The sequence below is a fragment of the Crocuta crocuta genome, unplaced genomic scaffold (genome assembly GCF_008692635.1).
Source record: "Crocuta crocuta isolate KB4526 unplaced genomic scaffold, BGI_CrCroc_1.0 scaffold112, whole genome shotgun sequence".
NCBI lineage: Eukaryota > Metazoa > Chordata > Mammalia > Carnivora > Hyaenidae > Crocuta > Crocuta crocuta.
The window spans coordinates 1,316,511-1,338,208 of NW_027528818.1; the positions used below are offsets into that span (position 1 = coordinate 1,316,511).

Sequence of the window (21,698 nt, forward strand, 5' to 3'; positions counted from 1 at the left end):
GTGTGTAGCCTTAGCTCCCCAAAGTTACCTTTGTTTCCTATAGATTCCACTTTTCCTTTTCCATGCCATTACGTGTTTTTTTCTTTTTACTGAATGGTCTTTAACCTTGCCCTTCTACCTCTTTACTTAGCTAACTCTTTTTATTTCAGAATTCAATGCAAACGTTATTTTTTCTGGAAGAACCTCTCATTCACTAGTATATACTATAAAGGCAGCATATGAAGATTTAAGATACAAATCTCAGACTAGGCAGAGCGTATTTGGATCACATGGAACAGATATAGGGTTAATATCCATAATAGTAAAAGAGTTATAAATCAATAAAAAGAGCAAAGTGCAATGAAAATATAGGAGGTTGTGAATAGGTACTTTCTGGGGCGCCTGGCTGGCTCAGTAGGTTAAGCGTCCGACTTCAGCTCAGGTCATGATCTCATGGTTTGTTGGTTCCAGCCCTGCATCGGGCTCTGTGCTGATGGCTCAGAGCCTGCTTCAGATTCTGTGTCTCCCTCTCTCTCTGCCCTTCCCTCACTTGTGCTCTGTCTCTCTCTCTCTCTCTCAAAAATAAAAATATTAAAAAAAAGAAAAAAATGAATAGGTACTTTCTATAAGAAGAAATATAAATGATCAATGAAAGTTTGAAATATAATTTTTTACCTATCGGGTTAGTAAATACTTAAAAGAATAATTTCATTTTAACATGAATACAGAGAAGTGCTGTCCAACAGAAATATAATTCAAACACCTTATGTAATTTAAATATCTAGTACCCCTATTAAAAATTAAAAAGGTACAGTTTTCATAATTTATTTTGTCTCTATATATCCAAAATGACTTCAATATATAATCAATATATAAAAACTTATTAAATATTTAATGTTTTTATACAAAGTCTTCAAAATCTAGTGTAAAGATTTCAGAATATCACAATTTTTACTGGTTACATAAAGGAATATATATCCTTGTACGTTATTGGTGAGAATTCATTTTGGAGAAGAAATTGGCAATATTTATCAAATTAAAAATTCAAATGACTCAGGGTTCTATTCCTAGAAATCTATCCTCCAGAAATACTAATATGTATTTGAAAATTTTAGATAGGTAGATGTTTACTGCAGTGTTGTTTGTAACAGGAAAATATTGGAAACATCCTAAGTATCCTGTAAAGGTTTGGTTAAACAATTATTATATTTCCAGACAGTGAGATATTGTATAACCTTTAAAATATGTGGGAGCTGTTTAGATTAACTGAGTTATTATATGAGTTAAATATTACATGCATTCTTTACATATTGCATTTTTTAGAATGTGCCTGGCACATAGTAAATGTGATACCAGTATTTGCTGCTATTATTGTTGTTTTTGTGACTATTATTAATTATTATTGATATAGAAGAATCTCTCAGATAAGTGGAAAAGAAAAACAAAGTGTAGAACTATGTATCACATGCCATTATTTGTGTAGAGCAGAAAAAGAATTATACATTTGTTTGTATATGTGTATAGTATGTATGAAAGAATATGTAAAAAATTGATAACATTGATTATATTTGGAGGGAAACTCGATGGTGGGAGAGGATAGAGACTTTCCACCATGTTCTTTTTTGTACCTTTTGAATTTGATCCAAAATGAATATACTACTTAGTCAAACATTAAAATGTAAATTAAGTCTATTTCTCTTAAATATCTTTGAAAAATCCACACTTTACAATGAAATTATTTATATAATTAGTATGCATTATTATGATTTTAATCAAAAACCATACAGTATATTTTTATTTCCGTTATCTAGAATAGCTAGATATGCGATTCTGGGCAAATTTAATTTTTGACTAATCAGAATGTTGATTGTTGAAACACTTGGTTTCAAAATGTATGTAACTTTTGAAAATATTTCTAAGATGTCCTTTTTTTTTTGTCACAAGAAAGATGTATGGCATCTTGAACTTAATAAATTTTGATTTTGTAGGACATGAGGATCATTCTTATTACCACCTTGTAGAAAGTATAAAAAACTGGATTTGAAGACACGCTGTCTTTAGAATATATCCTTTAAAAATTAAAGCCAACAACCAAGAACAGTTGGCCCTAATGTCACCTTTTGTGTGTGCAAATGATATTCTAAGAGTTGAGATCTGGTTAAGAAGATGGAGGAATTCTAATTGAAAGTTTAAAGTATTGACCATCCACTTTATCAAAATTTCTGGACAAATATATATGGTAATTTTATATTTTAAATATATAGCTCTTTCTTTTTCATGAGAACTTACCGTCACTTGTGTTTTAGGATTTGGAGTGGATCAGTTACGAGATGACAATCTCGAAACTTACTGGCAATCAGATGGCTCCCAGCCTCATTTAGTAAACATCCAATTCAGGTAAAACATTTTTGATTTTTCGATTTGTGTAGGCTAAGTGGACAAAGTAATCTATCTTATTTACATAAAATGAAAGAAATATAGAAATTATAGTGAAATGCACAACTTGTTTTTATAAAACTTGAGATTATTTTTCTGCTTATTTAGATTGTGTTTTAAGTTTACTCTGTCTTGCTTTTGTAAATTCTTTATAGTACTTTACACAGGTCCTTTTACATGGAGATTTCTTAAATATACTTCTCAATGTGATTTATTTTGGAAAAACAAAGCTTTGCTTATGACCTAATACAATGCCTTAATTCATGACAGTGAATACACCCGGCGTGATAATAGTAAGTTCTTTAGGTATAGACAATTCACATAATTTTCAGGTTTGTATTTCCATTTGGAAAAAAATGTTTTAACTTAGAACCTCTAAGGACATTTTCAGTTTTGAATTGTTTACTTTTTTGGGGAAAGGAAAATAACCATGTGTTTTTCAATTGCTTTAAATTTATTGAGATAGATGGAAACCAGTAACTTGGTTATCTTTCTCCATTTATATCATCCGTTTTAACATTTTTTGGCATTGTATTTTTAGTTTGTTTTTCTCACCGAGGGTACAGAGCAGCAAGTTTCTTATGAAGAAGCCAGATAATAAGTATTTTAGGCCTTCTGGGCTGTCGGGTCTTTGTTGCAACTACTCAGGCCATTACAGCATGAAAGCAGCCACAGGCAGTGCGTACTGGCGAGTTTAGCTATTCTAAACTCATTTTTAAAAAGTAGATGGAGGGCAGAGTCCCCCACTGGGCTGTAGTACGCCAACTCCTGCCCTTGTGTATTAAATGTATATATGCCAGAAATAAAAACAGTACCTAATATTTTTTTAAAAGACTAAAAATATCAGATACTTTGCTAAAACCCCTTATATATTTATTTTGAGAAAGAGAGTATATGGGGGAGAGGCAGAGAGACAAAGAAAGAGAGAGAATCCCAGGCAGGTTTATCATTGCAGAGCCCGATCCAGGACTTAAACCTCATGAACTATGAGATCGTGATCTGTATGGAAGTCAGATGTGTAACTGACTGAGCCAACCCAGTGCCCTTAGGCCAGTTATTTTAAAGAATGTCCTTCAATTTGAGTTTCTTTGATCTTTATTAATAACTTCGGGTTAGACATGTTTAGGAAAAATGGCACAGAAGTGATATTACGTCCTTGTCATTGCATCTTACTACTTAGGGTACATGATTTTCATACTGTCCCATTAATGATAATGTTTACTTCTATTATATGATTAAGTTAGTGTCTACTAAACTTCTTCACTTAGTTTCTTTGATTTTTAAAAAATATTAATTGATATTAATAATCAAAATTATTGTTTAATGTTTATTTTTTTGAGAGAGAGAGGGAGAGACAGAGCATGAGTTGGGGAGGGGCAGAGAGAGAGGGAGACACAGGATCTGAAGCAGGATCCAGGATCTGAGCTGTCAGTACGGAGTCCAAGTCAGGGTTTGAACCCATAAACTGCAAGATCATGACCTGAGCCAAAGTTGGATGCTTAACCGACTGAGTCACACAGGTGCCCCAGTAATCAAAATGATTAGTATCAGCATGGACTCAGAGGTTACTGTTTTACCACCTACTTTAAATTTATTATTACATCATTTGTGTCAGTACTCATATTGCCTTGGCCTCATACAGACTTGGCCTGTGAGAGTCTTCCAGTTGACTATTACTTTTTGACAGTCTCTGTTATTACTTGAGCAATTTCTTAAATGTTCTGGCACAAGATTCTGTTCCCTATTTCTCCAAGGGAATCAGGTGTATTTTAACGGAGAATAGTACTTAGAAACCAGATCTTGTTTCGGGTGTGCTAATTGCTATTAGGATGTTACCGTTTTTGAGCCTTCTCAGTGAGGAGATGTATGTATGTAACATATATATTTATGTATACATGCATAAACATATTTACATCTGTATTTATCTCTCAGTCTATACATATACACACATAAAATCATAAATTCATATGGACACATTCAGTTCCAATCAAGAATGAACAGGGCTTATTTTAGTATTTTTTTTTCTTTGTATTTATAAGCCCTTCCTTCATGAATGAGAACCTGATTAGTTTTCTTATCCTTTCTTAATATACCTGAGTCCCCTTGTATGTAACCAGTCTTCCATTTCTCTCATTGTCCCCTGAACCTCCCCCTAGGCTCTTAGCCTGTTTTGTACTGTTGCCTTTTCATTCTGTCTTCTTCTCCCCACTTGGAGTTAACTTTTTCTCCTGGTCCGGGCTCTGGCACCTTATGTTAGTCACTCTCATGTGTAGATGTACTCCCCAGTCCACCTGAGCTTTGACATTGCATGCCAAACCAGCTTTCTCACCCTTGTTGGCTCCAGAACCTCACTGCATGGTGTGGATACCCTCTTTCCCCCTTTGGGCTTGACCCTCCGTGATAGGCTGCCGTACAACGTGGATGCCTTCTCATTAGACACAGGCTCTTACATGCTGCTACCTTGTGATGTGGATGTCTTCATCACCCCACTTAGGCTCTAGCACCCCATACCTGGCTGCTCTCTTCTTCAGAATTCTCCTCACTTCCACATAGTCTCCGACATTCCGTGCTACACTCTACTCCACACCCCTCACTCTCTGTTTGAATGCACTCCTCACTATGAACAGCCTCCAGTATCCCATTTTTGTGTAGGTGCCTGTCCCCAGTGGTCATTTCTACAAGCTTTAGGATTGCATCATTCAGGTTTTTTTTTAAATTTCTGAGAGAGAGAGAGAGACAGAGAGACAGAGAGACAGCATGAGCAGGGGAGGGTCAGAGAGAGAGGGAGACACAAAATCTGAAACAGGCTCCAGGCTCTGAGCTGGCTGTCAGCACAGAGCCAGATGCAAGGCTTGAACCCAACAACTGTGAGATCATGACCTGAGCTGAAGCCGGACGCTTAACTGACTGAGCCACCCAGGTGCCCCCTTTTTTGTTTTGTTTTGTTTTGTTTTTTTAGGACTGCATCATTGAAAAAGCGGAAGTGTTTTTCATATAAAAAATAAAAGAAGGTTCTTTTTATATAAAAGTTTTGTTTTATTCTTAAAGTGCTTTTTAAAATCAAAATGACTTTGGACACTAGTTCCTATATTAGTGGATAATAAGCTATTTTATTTCAAATAGATGAAATATAATAGTAAACTGTAATTCTACACTTAATCTGCATTCCTGTGTCCCCTTCTTCCAAAAAAAATCCTAAGCTGGAGATGAGAAAGGAAAACAAAACAAGAAGTATGAAGATATATAGTAGTTTTGGTTGACAGTAAGTTTAATCTTCGTTAACAGTGTGATGTGGCTGCCACAAGAGCTTATGTGATCTTAGAATGCAGAAATGGAAGCGTAGAGCCTAGGAAGACCTCGTGGTGTATAATGTTCCCTTTTGGCTTTCCCCTTTAACACTGGTAAAGAAACCTGGAATGTTCTCAGAAGAAAGTGGGTAGAATAATTAGGGAATTGAAACCAAACAACATAATATAAAAACTGGGAACATCAAGTCTGCTGAAGATTCTGGGGGACATGGTAGATCTCTTTATATAATTGGAAGGATTTATACTTTGTGGAGGATTAGATTTCTTTTGTGTGAAAAGAAAAACCTTTGTCCAAAAGATGGGAGTTACATAGAGACCAGTTTTACCTTTATTAAGGGAAACTTTTTTTTCTTTTTAAAAAATTTTTTAATGTTTTATTTATTTCTAGGAGAGAGAGAGAGACAGTGTGAGCAGGGGAGGGTCAGAGAGAGAGGGAGTCACAGACTGAAACAGGCTCCAGGCTCTGAGCTGGCAGTCAGCACAGAGCCCGACGCGGGGCTCGAACCCACGAACCACGAGATCATGACCTAAGCGAAAGTCGGATGCTTAACCGACTAAGCCACCCAGGCACCCCAAGGGAAACTTTTTAAAAATTTTTTAATGTTTATTTTTGAGAGAGAGAGAGAGCACAAACGGGGGTGGGGGACAGAGCGAGAGGGAGACACAAAATCGGAAGCAGGCTCCAGGTTCTGAGCTTCAGCACAGAGCTTGATGCAGGGCTTGAAATCACGAGCTGTGAGATCATGACCTGAGCTGAAGTTGTGCACCTAACTAACTGAGCCACCCAGGCGCCCCTATTAAGCAAGACTCTTAAAAATTAGAACTGATCAAAGATAATGTACTGAGTTTCCATCAGAAAAAGTTTGAATCTGGGTATTTATTTTACCTGGTACAGATGGTTAGATCATTTGACCCTCTAAGCTTATATTAAGCACTATGGGCTTATGATTCTGATTATGTCTAATTAAAATATGTTATTTTTCACTTTGCTGTATGTTTACCATGTTTCTTTGTGAAATAGTTTTAAATGTTAGAATATCTCAATTCAAGACTAGACACCCTACCTGTTGAAGTGTCATGTAGGACTCATGCATTTAACATCCACTTTTATTTGGAAAACTTTCCTATTTTTCTGATTTTCTTTAGAGGGATGACAGCCATGCTGAAAATTTACAAAGAAATAATCTTCATGAAAATTTGGATACGATAGATTTAAAACTGTTATCTGTTAAATAAATAAATGAAGAGAAAAGAGTTTCCCCCACTGAAAGAGAGGATCCTCTCAGCAATTAGGGAAAAAATGCTAAGGGAAAGAGGGAAAGGGTCATATATCCTAAGAAAATGAAATATCCTTTGAGTGCATAATACTGTAATTTAGCAGAAAATAGGGAGGGTTTTTTGCCTTTTCTGTTTGTAAAGAGTTAGTATTCTTGAGAAGAGTTTTGAAATTTGTTAAGAATTACCAAAGAAATTGGGGCGCCTGGGTGGCTTAGTCGGTTAAGCGTCGGACTTTCGCTTAGGTCATGATCTTGCGGTTCGTGGGTTCGAGCCCCGCGTCGGGCTCTGTGCTGACTGCCAGCTCAGAGCCTGGAGCCTGTTTCAGAGTCTGTGTCTCCCTCTCTCTCTGACCCTCCCTTGCTCACACTGTCTCTCTCTCTCTAGAAATAAATAAAAATATTTAAAAAAAAAAAAAAAGAATTACCAAAGAAAAATTAGAGTGTAATTTGGCTTAATATGGAACATTTAAAGTAATACCAGTTTAAAAAGTTAACTACTAAAATATAAAGCTGAGCCAGAACAAAATAAAATTTCTGCTTGTGTTTGGTCTGCCGTCATCAAAATTTCTGCAAATTTTATTAAATATGATCTTGATTATCATTTTTATCATGGTAATGATAAAGTAATAAGAAATATACACCATTCATAATTATACACCATTTATAATGATTTTCATATCATGAAGAAGTTTATTGAAATAACGAGAAACAGAAGAATGTTAAATAAAATATTGAAAGTTATACTGGCTTGCTTGTTTTGAAGAGAAAGATTGATAGTTTTTTTTTAAACTAATTCACTTTTTAAAAATATTTATTTTTTAGAGGGAGAGAACATGAGTTGAAGCAGGCTCCTGCTGACAGCAGCAAGCCTGTTGTGGGGCTCAAATTCATGAACTGTGAGATCATGACCTGAGCTGAAGTCAGATGCTCAACCAACTGAACCACCCAGGCACCCCAAGAAAGGTTGATAGTTTAATAGTGAGGTAAATGATAAATCCTATTTAGAAAGCACTTTGAACAGGGCCGCCTGGGTGACTCAGTTGGTTAAGGGACTGACTCTTCATTTCATTTCAGATGGAGCCCCAAAACCCCACTTCGGGTTCTGAGCTCTGCGCTGACAGCATGAAGCCTGCTTGGGATGCTCTGTCCCTCTTTCTCTGTCCCTACCCCATATGCATATGCATATGCATATTCTCTGTCTCTCTCTCTCTCTCTCTCTCAAAACAAATAAAATGAAAATAAACATTTAATTAAAAACTCTTTAAAAATGAAAAAAGACCAGTTTGAATGAAAAGAACTTTGTAAATTTAATAATGCCATTTACACATATATGGCTGTAAATTGATTAAACTAGGTCACACAAATTAGCTTCCCTACTTCCCCAAACTGCTGACTATTCATAACTTTTATGCTTTAATTACTTTTAGGTTTTTAAAAAGTACTAGGTAACAGATTAACACTAGGACCTATCTTGTGGCAGCACTGCAGTTTTAGCACTTAGACATCTTTGTAAAAAGGCATTTGTAAAATTAGTGAGTGAATAGTTTATTGCATTTCTCCCTTATTTTCAAAAAACAGAGCAAATGGAAAAATCAAAGTGCCGATGCCATTAAAAAAATAACGGGTACTAGAGGCTCCTGGATGGCTTAATTGGTTAGGTGTCTGACTTGGTTTCAGCTCAGGTTATGATCTTATGGTTTATGAGATTGAGCCCTGCATCAGGCTCTGCACTGACAGCAAGGAGTCTGCTTGGAATTCTTTCTCTCTTTCTCTCTCTTTCTTTCTTTCTCTCCCCTCTCCCCACTTGTGCTCTCCTCACAGGAGACTGTAGGCATCTACTTCCATTTAACCAAAAATTAAAAAAAAATTTTAAGGTTTATTTATTTTTGAGAGAGAAAGAGACAGAGAACAAGTGGAGGAGGGGCAGAGAGAGAGGGAGATACAGAATCTGAAGCAGGCTCCAGGCTCTGAGCTGTCAGCCCACAGCCTGATGTGGGGCCCGAACTCATGAACCATGAAATCATGACCAGAGCCGAAGTCAGATGCTCAACTGACTAAGCCATCCAGCCTCCTCTATTATTCTTTATATTTTAATGAAGGATGTGAGCTCTTTGTTTTCTATGGTTTGTATTGGAGAGATTCTGTAGTTATATCATTATATTCCTGGTCCTCTGCAACATTTAAACTGCTGCTAATCCCATCCAGTGAATTTCTTGCTAAAGATTTTTTTTCATGTCCACAAGTTCCATTTAAAAATATTTTTCATCTTTCCCACATTATGCTCATGTTTTCTTTTAAGTCTTTGAGCATCTTTATGGCAGACTATATTTTCCAGTAGGTTGACAATATTACTTTTGAATACACAGGCTCTTCTAAAACTTTGCTGCTGCCTAATCAAGAGGTGGCATCTTTGTCTCCTCACTTGAAACTGGTCAGGCCCTTGTGGATTTCTTGCCTGAGGGTAAAGCTGTTATGACACTGATTTCTAAGGCTAAGTCATAAAAAGTGTATAACTTCTGCCACGTTTTCTCTCTTCTATGTGAGAACCATTTGCCATGCTGTGAGAAAACCCACATCAAATGGAGAAGCCCATGAAAAAATGTACCAAAGTCCAAAGCCTTAGCTAAACTCTCAGCACCAGCTTTCTTGCCGTATTAGTGAATCATCTTGGAAGCAGATGCTTTACATCTCAAGTCAAGTTGCCACACCTGATGCTGTGTAGATCTTCCCTTCCAAGCCCTGCCCAAATTCTAGATTCATAAACAAAATAATGATTATTTTTTTAAGCCGGAAAGTTTCTTTAATGTTTATTTATTTTGAGAGAGAGAGAGAGAGAGCAGGCACGAGTGGGGGAGGGGCTGAGAGAGACAGAGACACAGAATCCAAAGCAGGCTTCAGGCTCTGAGCTGTCAGCATAGAGCCAGACACAGGTCTCCAAAACTCATGAGCCAAGAAGTCATAACCTGAACCAAAGTCCAACACTTAACCGACAGAGCCATCCAGGCATCCCTAAGCCACAAAGTTTTGAATTGTTTGCTGTGTACATGTAGGTATTTATATTTTCTCTTTTAATTCTGTCATTTCAGTTTTTTCCATATCTTTATTGACTGATTTTTGTCCTCATTATGGGTCACATTTTTCTAACTCTTTGTAGTAATTTTTTATTGGATACTGGATATAGTAAATTTTGTCTTGTTGAGTGCTGTTGTTTTGTTTTTAAAGACTTGATTTTGTTCTGGCAAACAGTTACTTAAATATCAGCTTGATGTTTTTTGAGGTTTGATCTCTTTATAGTGGGTCTAGAATACCTTTTATTCTGGGGCGGGGCTCAGCAAACTTTTTGTAATAAGGTAGATAGTAAATATTTTAGGCCTTACAAACCATAGCTGCTCAAATTTGTAGTGTAAAAGCAGCTATAGACAGTAGGTAAATGAATGGGTGTTGCTTTGTTTCAGTAAAACTTTACAGTAATAGTGTGTATGCCATATTTGGTCTGTGAGATGATTAATCTATTATGTGTTTGCATAAATATCCTTTTTTTTGTTTTTTTTTTTTTACAAATAGTTTATTCTTTTTTTTTGTTTTGTTTTGTTTTTACAAATAGTTTATTAACATAAATATCTTTTTAAAAAAAAATAACAGTCTCTTCCAAAACAAAAAAATAGAAGAATGTTACTGATTTACTTTTTGTGTGTCAATCTCTTTCATGTCTGGCTTGAGAGTGAACAGCTTGAGTCTCATTTATGTTTCTTCATTAAATCTTTTGGAACATCCCATGTCAGCATTTGGTAAACTCCACTGTGTACTCATAAAAGAATGATTCTGAAAAAGGCAAGTAACATCTTGATATTATTAGGAAAATAATTGTGACCTTGTTGGTCCCCTGAAAGGGTCTTGAGGTTCTCCACAGGTCCCCAGACCAACCTAAAATCACTTCTCTTGGGCAAAATTAGCCTCAAGTATACTAAAGTTTGACCCTCCTGGAATCTCAAATGAATGTCCTAGATACTTGAAGAGGTATTCTTACTCTCCACTTTGTTGGGAACTCCAGTGATTCCCTACCCTTTGTGACCTCTGGGAGTTGTTTGGCTTACTGCTTCCCAGTAATTGTTCCTTTCCCAGCAACTGGTGTTCTTTTCATGTCTTTGTAGAGTTTCACTCTATGCATGTGCAGGACACTCCATGCAGACTTTTGGAGTTTTTCCATAGATAGCTCCTGCCTTAGTTTAGTGAGTCTGAGACATTCTGTTAGGCTGTTCCCATCCTCCATTGCAGTCTAGAAATTGCCTTTAGTTGTTCATAGGGTTCACCTCATTTATTTCCATTCTATCCAGACTCACTACAGCCTGTTATTCAGTGTCTGCAGATAATTGTTTTATATATATTGTCTGGCATTTAGTTGTGAATGGGGTGGGGCAAGCTCTGTAGCAATTATTCCCTCATGGGCAGACATCTCTGATTTTTTGGGGTTTTTTTTTTTTTGGTCTTAAATAATAATTTTTATTTTAAAACCCATCAACAGTCTCACTTTTTTTTCTTCTTTAATTTTTTAAATGTTTAATTATTTTAAAAAATGTTTATTAATTTTGGGAGAGAGCACACACATGTACAGGAGAAGGGCAGAGAGAGGGAGAGAGAGAATCCTAAGCAGGCTCCATGCTCAGTGCAGAGCCTGATGTGGGGCTTGATCCCACCACCATGAGATCATGACCTAAGCTGAAAGCAAGAGTCAGAGACTTAACCAACTGAGCCATCCAGGCTCCCCAACGTTTATTTATGTTTGCGAGAGAAAAAGAGAAGTGTGAGCAGGAGCCGTGCAGAGAGAGAAGGCGATAGAGAATCTGAAGCAGTCTGTGCACTGATGGCAGAGAGCCCTACATGGAGCTCAAACCCATGAACTGTGAGATCACGACCTGAGTCGTAGTTAGATGGCCACCCAGGCGCCCCTCACTTTACTTTTTTGATACAAAGTCAGGGGTAATTAATCAGATGTGGGGGCATCCCCTGACTGGATGAGGACACTTCTTCAGAACGGTAGTGTATAATTGAAGAGAAGTTCTGACTCTTTTGAGAATATGATGGAAGCTGTAAAGCAGCTTCCATGAAAATTAATACATACCCATTCATGTGGGTTTTCTTTGAGCTGTCCATGGACATCTGGTGATCATCCCTGTGGAGGGCTCAGGGGCCTCCCAAACCTGTTATGTTTGCTGATTATTTTTTAAATTTTTACTTAAATTCTAGTTAGTTAACATACAGTGCAATATTGGTTTCAGGAGTAGAATTCAGTGATTCATTACTTACGTTCTACATCCAGTGCTCATTTTAGCAACTGTCCTCCTTATTACCCATCACCCATCTAGCCAATCCCCTGACCATCTCCCTCCGTCAACTCTCAGTGTCTTCTCTATCATTAAGAGTCTCTTATGGTGAGTTCCTTTCTCTCTCTCTCCTTCCTCCTCCCCACTTCCTCTATGTTCATCCTGTTTTGCTCTTTGAATTGGTATTTGCTTTTCTCTGACTTATCTCACTTAGCACGTCGTTGCATATGTGAAGATTTGATTCATTTTGCTAGCTGAGTAATATTCCAGTATGTACCACATCTTCCTTATCCATTCATCAGTTGATAGACATTTGAGCTCTTTCTATAGTTTGGCTATTGTTGATAATGTTGCTATAAACATTGGGATGGATGCATGTACCTCTTTCAATCTGTATTTTTGTATCGTTTGGGTAAATATCTAGTAGTGCAATTACTGGATCATAGGATGGTTCTCTTTTTAACTTTTTGAGAAAACTATACAGTTTTCTAGAGTAGCTGCCCCAGTTTGCATTCCTCCTAGTAGTGCAAGAGGGGTCCTGTTTCTCCACATCCTTGCCAACATCTGTTGTTTAATGAGTACTTAATTTTAAACACTATGACCTGTGTGAAGTGGTATCTCAGTGTAGTTTTTATATTTATTTCTCTGATGATGCGTGATGTTGAGCCTCTTTTCATGTGTCTGTTAGCTCTCTGGAGGTCTTCTTTGGAAAAGTGTCTATTCATGTCTTCTGCTTATTTCTTAACTGGATTATATGTTTTTTTAGGTGTTGAATTTGGTAAGTTCTTTATAGATTTTAGATACTAACCCTTTATCAGATGTGTCATTTGCAAATATCTTTTTCCATTCTGTAGGCTACCTTTTAGTTTTGTTGATTGTCTCCTTTGCTGTGTAGAAGTTTATCTTGGTGAAGTCTGAATATTCATGTTTGCTTTTGTCTCCCTTGCCTCTGGCAATGTGTCTAATAAGAAATTGCTCCAGCTGAGGTAAAAAACGCTGCTGCTTGTGTTCTCCTTTAGAATTTTGATGGATTCCTGCCTCATGTTTAGGTCTTTCATCTATTTTTAATTTATTTTTGTGTACGGTGTAAGAAAGTGGCTCAGTTTCTTCTGCATGTTGCTGTCCAGTTTTCCCAGGACCTTTTGTTGAAGAGGTGTATATATATATTTTTTTTTTCTTTTTTTTGTATATTCTTTCCTGTTCTGTTAAAGATTAGTTTACCTTATGGTTGTGGATCCATTTCTGGGTTTTCTATTCTGTTCCACTGATCTATGTGTCTGTTTTTGTGCCAATACCATACTGTCTTCATGACTACAGCTTTGTAATACAGCTTAAAGCTTTGGTTTTCTTTTTCAGGATTACTTTGGGATCTTTCAGAACTATTTGGAGTCTTTCCTGGTTCCCTACAAATTTTAGTCTTGTTTGTTCTAGCTCTGTGAAGAACACTGGTGGTATTTTTATAGGGATTGCATTGACTGCGTAGATTGTTTTGGGTAGTATAGACATTTTAGCAATGTTTGTTCTTCCAGTCCATGAGCATGGGATGTTTTTCCATTTCTTTGTATCCTCCTTAATTTCTTTCATAAGCATTCTATAGTTTTCAGAATATGGATCTTTTACCTCTTTGGTTAGGTTTATTTCTAGATATCTTATGGTTTTTGGTGCAATTGTAAATGGGATTGATTCCTTGATTTCTCTTTCTGTTGGTTCTTTATTGATATATACAAATGCAACAGATTTCTGTATGTTGATTTTATATCTTGCGGCTTTGCTGAATACATGTATTAGTTCTAGCAATTTTTTGGTGGAGACTTTTGTATTTTCTACATAGAGTATCTTGTCATCTGCAAATAGTAAAAGTGTGACTTCTTCCTCACCGATTTAGATGCCTTTTATTTCATTTTGTTGTCTGATTGCTGAAGGTAAGACATTCAGAACTATGTTAAATAGTAATGGTGAGAGTGGACATCCTTGTCTTGTTCCTGACTATAGAGGAAAAGCTCTCAGTTTTTCCCCATTGAGGGTGATATTAGCTGTGAGTCTTTCATATTTGGCCTTTATGATGTTGAGGTATGTTCCATCCCTACTTTGTTGAGGGTTTTTATCAGGAATGGATGCTAATTTTCAAATGGGTTTTCTGCATCTCCCTTTCTTGTATTAATGTGGTGTATCACATAGATTGATTTACAAATATTAAACCGACATTGAACCACGATCAGGTGGGATTTATTCCTGCTGTCCTTAAATTCCACTTGATCATGGTGAATAATTCTTTTAATATACCGTTGAATTTGACTTGCTAGTATCTTGAGAATTTTGTATACAGGTTCATCAGGGATATCGGCTGGTAATCCTCGCTTTTAGTGGGGTCTTTTGCTCTTCTGGTATCAAGGTAATGCTAGCCTTGTAGAATGAGTTTGGAAGTTTTCCTTCCATGTCTCTTTTTTGGAACAGTTTGAGAAGAATTGGTATTTACTTTTCTCTAAATACCATGTAGAATTCACTTGTGAATCCATCTGGTCCTAGACTATTTTTTGGGAGTTTTTTCATTACCAATTCAATTTCATTACTGGTAATCATTCTATTCTGACTTTCTATTTCCATTTGTTCCAGATTGCCCAATTTGTTGGCATGTAATTTTTTATAATATTTTCTTATAATTGTATTTCTGTGGTATTGTTTGTTTTCTCTCCTCTCATTTGTGATTTTATTCATTTGGGTCCTTTCCCTTGCTTTTGAGAAGTCTGGCTCAGAGTTTATTGATTTTATTAATTCTTAGTTTTGTTAATCTGTTCTGGGTTTTTTTGGTCTTTTTCTATATTGTTTATTTCTGCTCTAATCTTTATTATTTCCTATCTTATATTGGCTTTAGGCTTTATTTGCTGTTCCTTTTCCAGCTCCTTTAGGTCTAAGGTTAGGTTGTGTATTTGAGACTTTTCTTGCTTCTTGAGGTAGACCTGTAATGCAATGTACTTTTTCTCTTAGGACTGCCTTTGCTGTATCCCAAAGGGTTTGGATTGTCGTGTTTTCATTTTCATTTGCTTCCATGTACTTTTTTATTTCTTCTCTGATATCCTGGTTAGCCCATTCATTCTTTAGTAGAATGTTCTTTAGCTTCTATGTATTTGTGATCTTTCCAAAATTTTTCATAGCATTGTGATCTGAAAATATGCATGGTATAATCTCAATCTGTTTGTATTTGTTGAGGGCTGATCTTTGACACAGTATGTGATCTGTTCTAGAGAGTGTTCCATGTGTACTTGAAAAGAATGTGTATTTTGCTGTTTTAGGATAAGCTGTTCTGAATATATCTGTTAATAAGTCCATTCATCCAGTGTGTCATTCAATGCCATTGTTTCCTTGTTGATTTTTTTTAGATGATCTGTCCATTGCTGTAAGTAGGGCGTTAAAGTCCCCTACTATTATTGTATTATTACTGATAGTTTCTTCATGTTTGCTATTAATCAGTTTGTATATTTGGGTGCTTCTAAGTTGGGGACATCAATATTTATAATTTTTAGATATTCTTGATGGATATACCCCTTAATTATGGTATAATGCCCTTCTTCATCCCTTGTTACAGTCTTTGGTTTAAAATCTAGTTTGTCTGATAGAAGCATGGCTACTCCGGCTTTTCTTTTGATGTCCATAAGCATGATAGATGGTTCATCCCTTTCAATCTTGAGGTGTCTTTAGGTCTAAAATGAGTCTCTTATAGGCAGCATGTAGATGGGTCTTGTTTGTTTGTTTGTTTGTTTTTATCCATTCTGATACCCAATATCTTTTGACTAGAGCATTTAGTCTATTTACACCCAGAGTGATTTTTGAAAGATAGGAATTTAGTGTCATTGTGTTACCTGTAAAGTTTGTGTTTCTGGTGATGTTCTCTGTTCCTTTCTAGTCTTTGTTTCTTTGGTCTTTTTACCCACACCCAGAGAGTCCCCTTTAATATATCTTGCTGGGCTGGTTTAGTGGTCATGAACTCCTTTAGTTTTTGTTTGTCTGGGAAACTCTTTATCTCTCCTTTTATTCTGAATGACAGCCCTGCTGGATAAAGTATTCTTGCCTGCATATTTTTCCCATTCAGCATGTTGGTTGTATCCTACCATTCCCTTCTAGCCTGCCAAGTTTCTGTGGACATATCTACTGTGAATCTGATCTGTTTTCCCTTGTAGGCTAATGACTTTTTTTCTTTGCTGCTTTCAGGATTCTTTCCTGTCTGTGTATTTTGTGAATTTGACTATGATATGTCTAGATCATTAGTCAGTTTTTGTTGAATTTAATGGAGAGTTCTCTGTACTTCTTGGATTTTGATATCTGTGTCTTTCCTCAGATTAGGGACATTTTCAGCTATAATTTTCTCAAACCTTTTGCCCCTTTTTTCTCTCTCTTCATCTTCTGGGACTCATGTGATACAAATGTCTTAAAAAGTCTCTGAGTTCCCTAAGTCTACCTTGTGATTGAAACGTTTCTTTCCCTCTTATTTTCAACTTAATTATTTTCCATAATTTTATCTTCTGTATCACTGATTCATTTCTCTGCTTCATCCATCCTCTTTGTTGTGTCATCTATTCAGGGTTGCATCTCAGTTATAGCATTTTTAACTTAGGCCTGACTAGATATTAGTTCCTTTACCTCTGCAGTAAGAGAGTCTCTATTGTCTTTCCTGCTTTTTTCAAGCCTAGCTAGTATTCTTAAAATTGTTGTCTTCTAGTTTAGATATCTTATTTATATCTGTTTTTGTTAAATCCCTGGTCATCACTTATTCCTATTGTTTCCTTTGGGGTGAATTTCATTTGGCTTAAATCTAATTGGCCATAACTTAGTCATGTGGTCATATCTAGCTTTAGGGGAAGCTAGGGAATATAGTTTTTTAGCAGAATGCCATGAAGAAAGAAGAGAAAGGGGGCTGTTAGGTTGTCAACCCAGAATATCTGTCACTAATGTCTTCTCTTGCAATTTCATGGGTTCCCAGGGAGTTGAAAAATTATTCAGGAGTCAGCAGGTGAAGACCAAAATATCATCCTTGTAAAACTGACAAAGCTGATGTTTGAGAAAGGGGCCTACATCTGCAGTTAAGTGTATTTGCTAATATTGAACCCTAGAATTAAACAGACTTGCCCATCCAGTCATGAAGGTGTCAGACTAGGTAGAGCCTGCCCCTATTAAATTTGTGGCATGAAGGAACAAAGTCAGCATGTATGTCCTGCCAGCAACTCTTTCTGAGAAGAAAGGGAGTCCTCGGTGAGGAATAAAGAGGCTAGGATTGTTACTTATGTCATCAGAAATGGGGACATGTTACCCCTCTTCCCTTTCTTACAGAACTTGACCCTGAGAGTTTAGCACAATGCTTGGCATAGAATAAGCATTCAGAATATGGTGACTATTATTATAATGATGATTTGAGTAATTTAAGTAGCTGCCATGATGTCTCATAATCTATGCTTTTAATCTTCCCGCAATACATTGCTGTTTGACACATAGCATGTGTAAATTTTCTGTGCAATATTATTTTTTACATTCACCATGAGATAAAGGTAATAAATAATTTTAAAAGGCTTTATGTGGGGGCGTCTGGGGGCTCATTCGGTTAAACGTCTGGCTTCGGCTCAGGTCATGATCTCGCGGTTCGTGGGTTCGAGCCCTGCGTCAGTCTCTGTGCTGACAGCCAGCTCAGAGCCTGGAGCCAGTTTCAGATTCTGTGTGCCCTCTCTCTCTGACTCTGCCTTGCTCACACTGTGTGTGTCTCTCTTTCTCAGAAATAAATAAAAACATAAAAAAATTTTTTAAAAAGGCTTTATGCATACATTTTAGAGTAATAGTTTTTGCAAATGTAATTAAATTATGTATATAGCATAAATTATAAATATGATTTCTGGGAATACATGGATCTTAACTTATGGCAGATAAAATTTAAAAAACTACAGATATGTACATAGTACTGTAAATTGGTATCATTGACTGTTGAGTGAGTTAAGTATAATTAATTAACAGCAAGATGATAGTGGTTAAGGTCATGTGAAGCAGATAGACACATCTTTGAACTCCAACTATGCCTACATACTAGCATTTTTACCTTCAGCCAGTTATTATTAACCTTAGTGTTCTTGTTTTTCTTTTTTTTAAATCAGTAATATTAAGGTGGGAATAGCTTCTGTATCCAAGGTTAAGAAGTGAATTAAATAATACATAAAAAGCTTTACTTCTGGGCCAAAGTATTCATTTGCTGTTTTCTACTCTTGCTGTTGTTTTTATAATTATTCATATTGTTATTGTTCTTTGCTTTTCTAAGCTCAACCTGATTATCTTCAAATGTTCCAGTGACTAAGTTATCTTGAATTTCCTAACTTGGAGATAAAAATTACTCTGAGCAGCAGAAAACTTGGTCCTTTAGATCTACTTTTGTTTAAAAAAGAAAAGCAAAAGTCTTCAAGAGTAATCTTCATGATCTTTGATCTCTCCATAATAAGAATGACCTTTCACTGCCTGCTCTAGGCTCATCAGGAAAAGATCTTTTGTGTGCCCTTCAGATTTTCCCCTCGTCCCTTGCTTCCTCTCATGTCTCCTTCCTGGCCCAACAGAAAGAGAAAGATGTCAGTTTGATACCTCTGGCCTCTTCTGAAAACCTGGTAATGGTATTTATCCTGTCAGCAGTTCGTGGGTATTTAATGTTTTACATCTTGATCTGTCTTTATTATTTGAAGAAAAGTCCTTAACTTTCCCCATTCCTTTTTGATGAATAGCTTGGGCTATAGAAGTTTGGTCCCTTCACTAAGAGCTACAGATCCCCTGCTGTTTTTATTGGTTGACTTTTGACACAGACTACTTCTGTTCAAGGAGCTCATTGTTAATAAGTTAGTGCCAGTTTATACCAGAACTTAACTTTTAAAGCATGTTTAAATAGACTTCTTAATGGTTTTTTTGGTTGATGTTTAAAATTGTCTAGTGTTTTTTTTTCCCCTAATGACCCAAATAGCACATGTTTAATGTAAAAAAATTTTTTTCAGAAAATATATAAATCATAAAGAAAATAAAGCTCTCTCATAGATCTGCTCCACCAAAATAGTCACTTTTACTATTATTGTATGATTCTATCTATGTCTTTATATAAAAATATATGTAATGTATACTCATACATACATGTAGGTGTATATGCCTTTAAATATTTTTTTTGTTTTCCCCAAAATGCAGTCCTTCTGTGTATACTGTATACCTTTTGTAATCTGCTTTTTTCCCTAACCCATATATGTGTCTGATTATTTGAAATAGTTGTATAGGATTTCATTGAATAGATATAACTTACTTAAATAATTACCTATTGAGATGGATATTTGGGTTTATAATTTTTCAGTAATTTGAGCCCAGGGTAATAAACATTTTTTTCTTAAGCACCTGTATTATTTTTGTTTCTTAATGTATTCTTAGAAGTTGAATTCATGGGTCAAAGGCTGTGTGCCTAACAGCTCATTATGACAGTAACTTTTTCTAATCAAATTTAGGTATTATCAGTCACTAATATTTTTCAGTATGAATTAGAAAACTAATGTCTATGTAGTTTAATTTCTATTTTTTTGATTATTAGAGATGAAAACATTTTCATGTTTTTTGGCTANCTTATTTTCCTAAGATATATATATTTTAAACACAGAATTTTATTTCTTGTATAATATAATAAATTTTGCTTTAAAACTATACTTTTATAGAATATGTGTTATAATATATACTTATATATTATAAAATTATAAATGATTTTGGTTTTTCTGGACTCAATTTCTTACTTAGCTAGTTATTTACAAGTATTGACATAGGAAATTAAGTAACTAGTAAAGAAAAACAAACCTTGTAGAGTAACTTATTTGTTATAAAATGTAAATGAAGAAGACTGAAATTCTTAATGCTTGTTTGCACATTAAGGTACCTATTTTAGTGTAAATGTTTTTAATTTGCTTAAATCTGTTTCTTGACCATGTTCTAGATAAGAGATGCCTGTATGAATGTGTATCTGTATTTTACTTGTTCTTCATTTTCATCATTGTTAGAATGAAAAGAAATGGAAATTATTTATTGAAGTAAGTACTCATTTGAGTGAACTACGATTGGAAGATGTTTCAGGCATAATCTTCCCATGTGATAAAGAGCATGTTTTTATTTTGTTGCTTTTTAGAAGAAAAACAACAGTGAAGACATTATGTATTTATGCAGACTACAAATCTGATGAAAGCTATACTCCAAGCAAGATCTCGGTCCGAGTCGGAAATAATTTTCACAATCTTCAAGAAATTCGGGTATGTCTTTCACGTTTTTAAAAATATGTTATCCTGTAACTCTTGCCCTTTAGAAAATGGTTACACTTGACATTAGATTAGTCAGATTAAAATATTAATATATAAAAGGAAAATTAATATATAAGAAAACATTTTTAACTTTTTATATTTAATTTTTTTTGAATTCTGATTGTTATCTTAATTTTTTCCCAGTGTTTTATTATGGAAATTTTTAGATATACAATAAAATCTAAAGAATTATATATGTGAACCCCAGTATACTCATCTCTTAAATTCTATCTATAGTTAATGTTCTGCTATATTTGCATTATTATAATCTGTCCATCAATTCATATACCTTTTATACGCATTTCAAAATAAGTTGTAGATATTTGTACATATCACTCCAAATATTCCAGCATGATATATGATAACTGGAGTTATAAATACTTGTTTCAGGTTCATCTTTTAAGGTACAATTTATTACATTTTGCACAGTCTTAAATATGTATTTTTTGGGGAGTTTTGACAAATGCAAACATATGTATAACCCCAACTCCTATTAAAATACAGAATACTTACTCCATAAAATTCCCTCATATTCATTCCTAATCAATATCCATCTCTATCCTACTCTCAGAGGTAAGTGTTGCTCTAATTTCATTTGTTCATTCATTTGTTCATTCATTCATTTGTTCATTCTGTAGATCAGTTTTGCCTGCTCTAGCATGTCATATAAATGAAATCACAAAGGTTGTAGCTTTTTGTAAGGCTTCTTTCATTCAGCCTAATTTTTTGACAATCCATCCCTGTTGCATGTGTAAGTACTTCGTTCATTTATATTCTGGAGCTACAGTCCATTGTTTGAATAGATCCCAATTTATTTATATGCTATATAACTTTTTGAAGCTATTAGGATAATGCTTTTGTGACTTGCATGTTATTAGTCCCAAAATATTTACATTTCAGATACTTTCAATGAGTTTGAACTTTGTAAGTTTCTGGCCATTCTCATCTTTTCCTTGTCAGAAATTCTTTGAGCTCAAATAATCATTAAAATCTTTTAAATTAGGTGGTTCTGAGAGACCTGGAAGCACTTGTGATGTTTGAAAG

General features: G+C 35.3%; 1 protein-coding gene across 1 annotated transcript in view; it reads left to right on the top strand.

Annotated features, from left to right (window-relative positions):
* Positions 1-21,698, top strand: part of ANAPC10 (anaphase promoting complex subunit 10) — an 87,637-nt gene that overhangs the window by 22,725 nt on the left and 43,214 nt on the right. The window contains exons 3-4 of the mRNA XM_077755926.1: positions 2,286-2,376; positions 20,486-20,606. Of these exons, the coding sequence (XP_077612052.1) occupies positions 2,286-2,376; positions 20,486-20,606 (212 nt within the window). The remainder of the gene's footprint in view (positions 1-2,285; positions 2,377-20,485; positions 20,607-21,698) is intronic.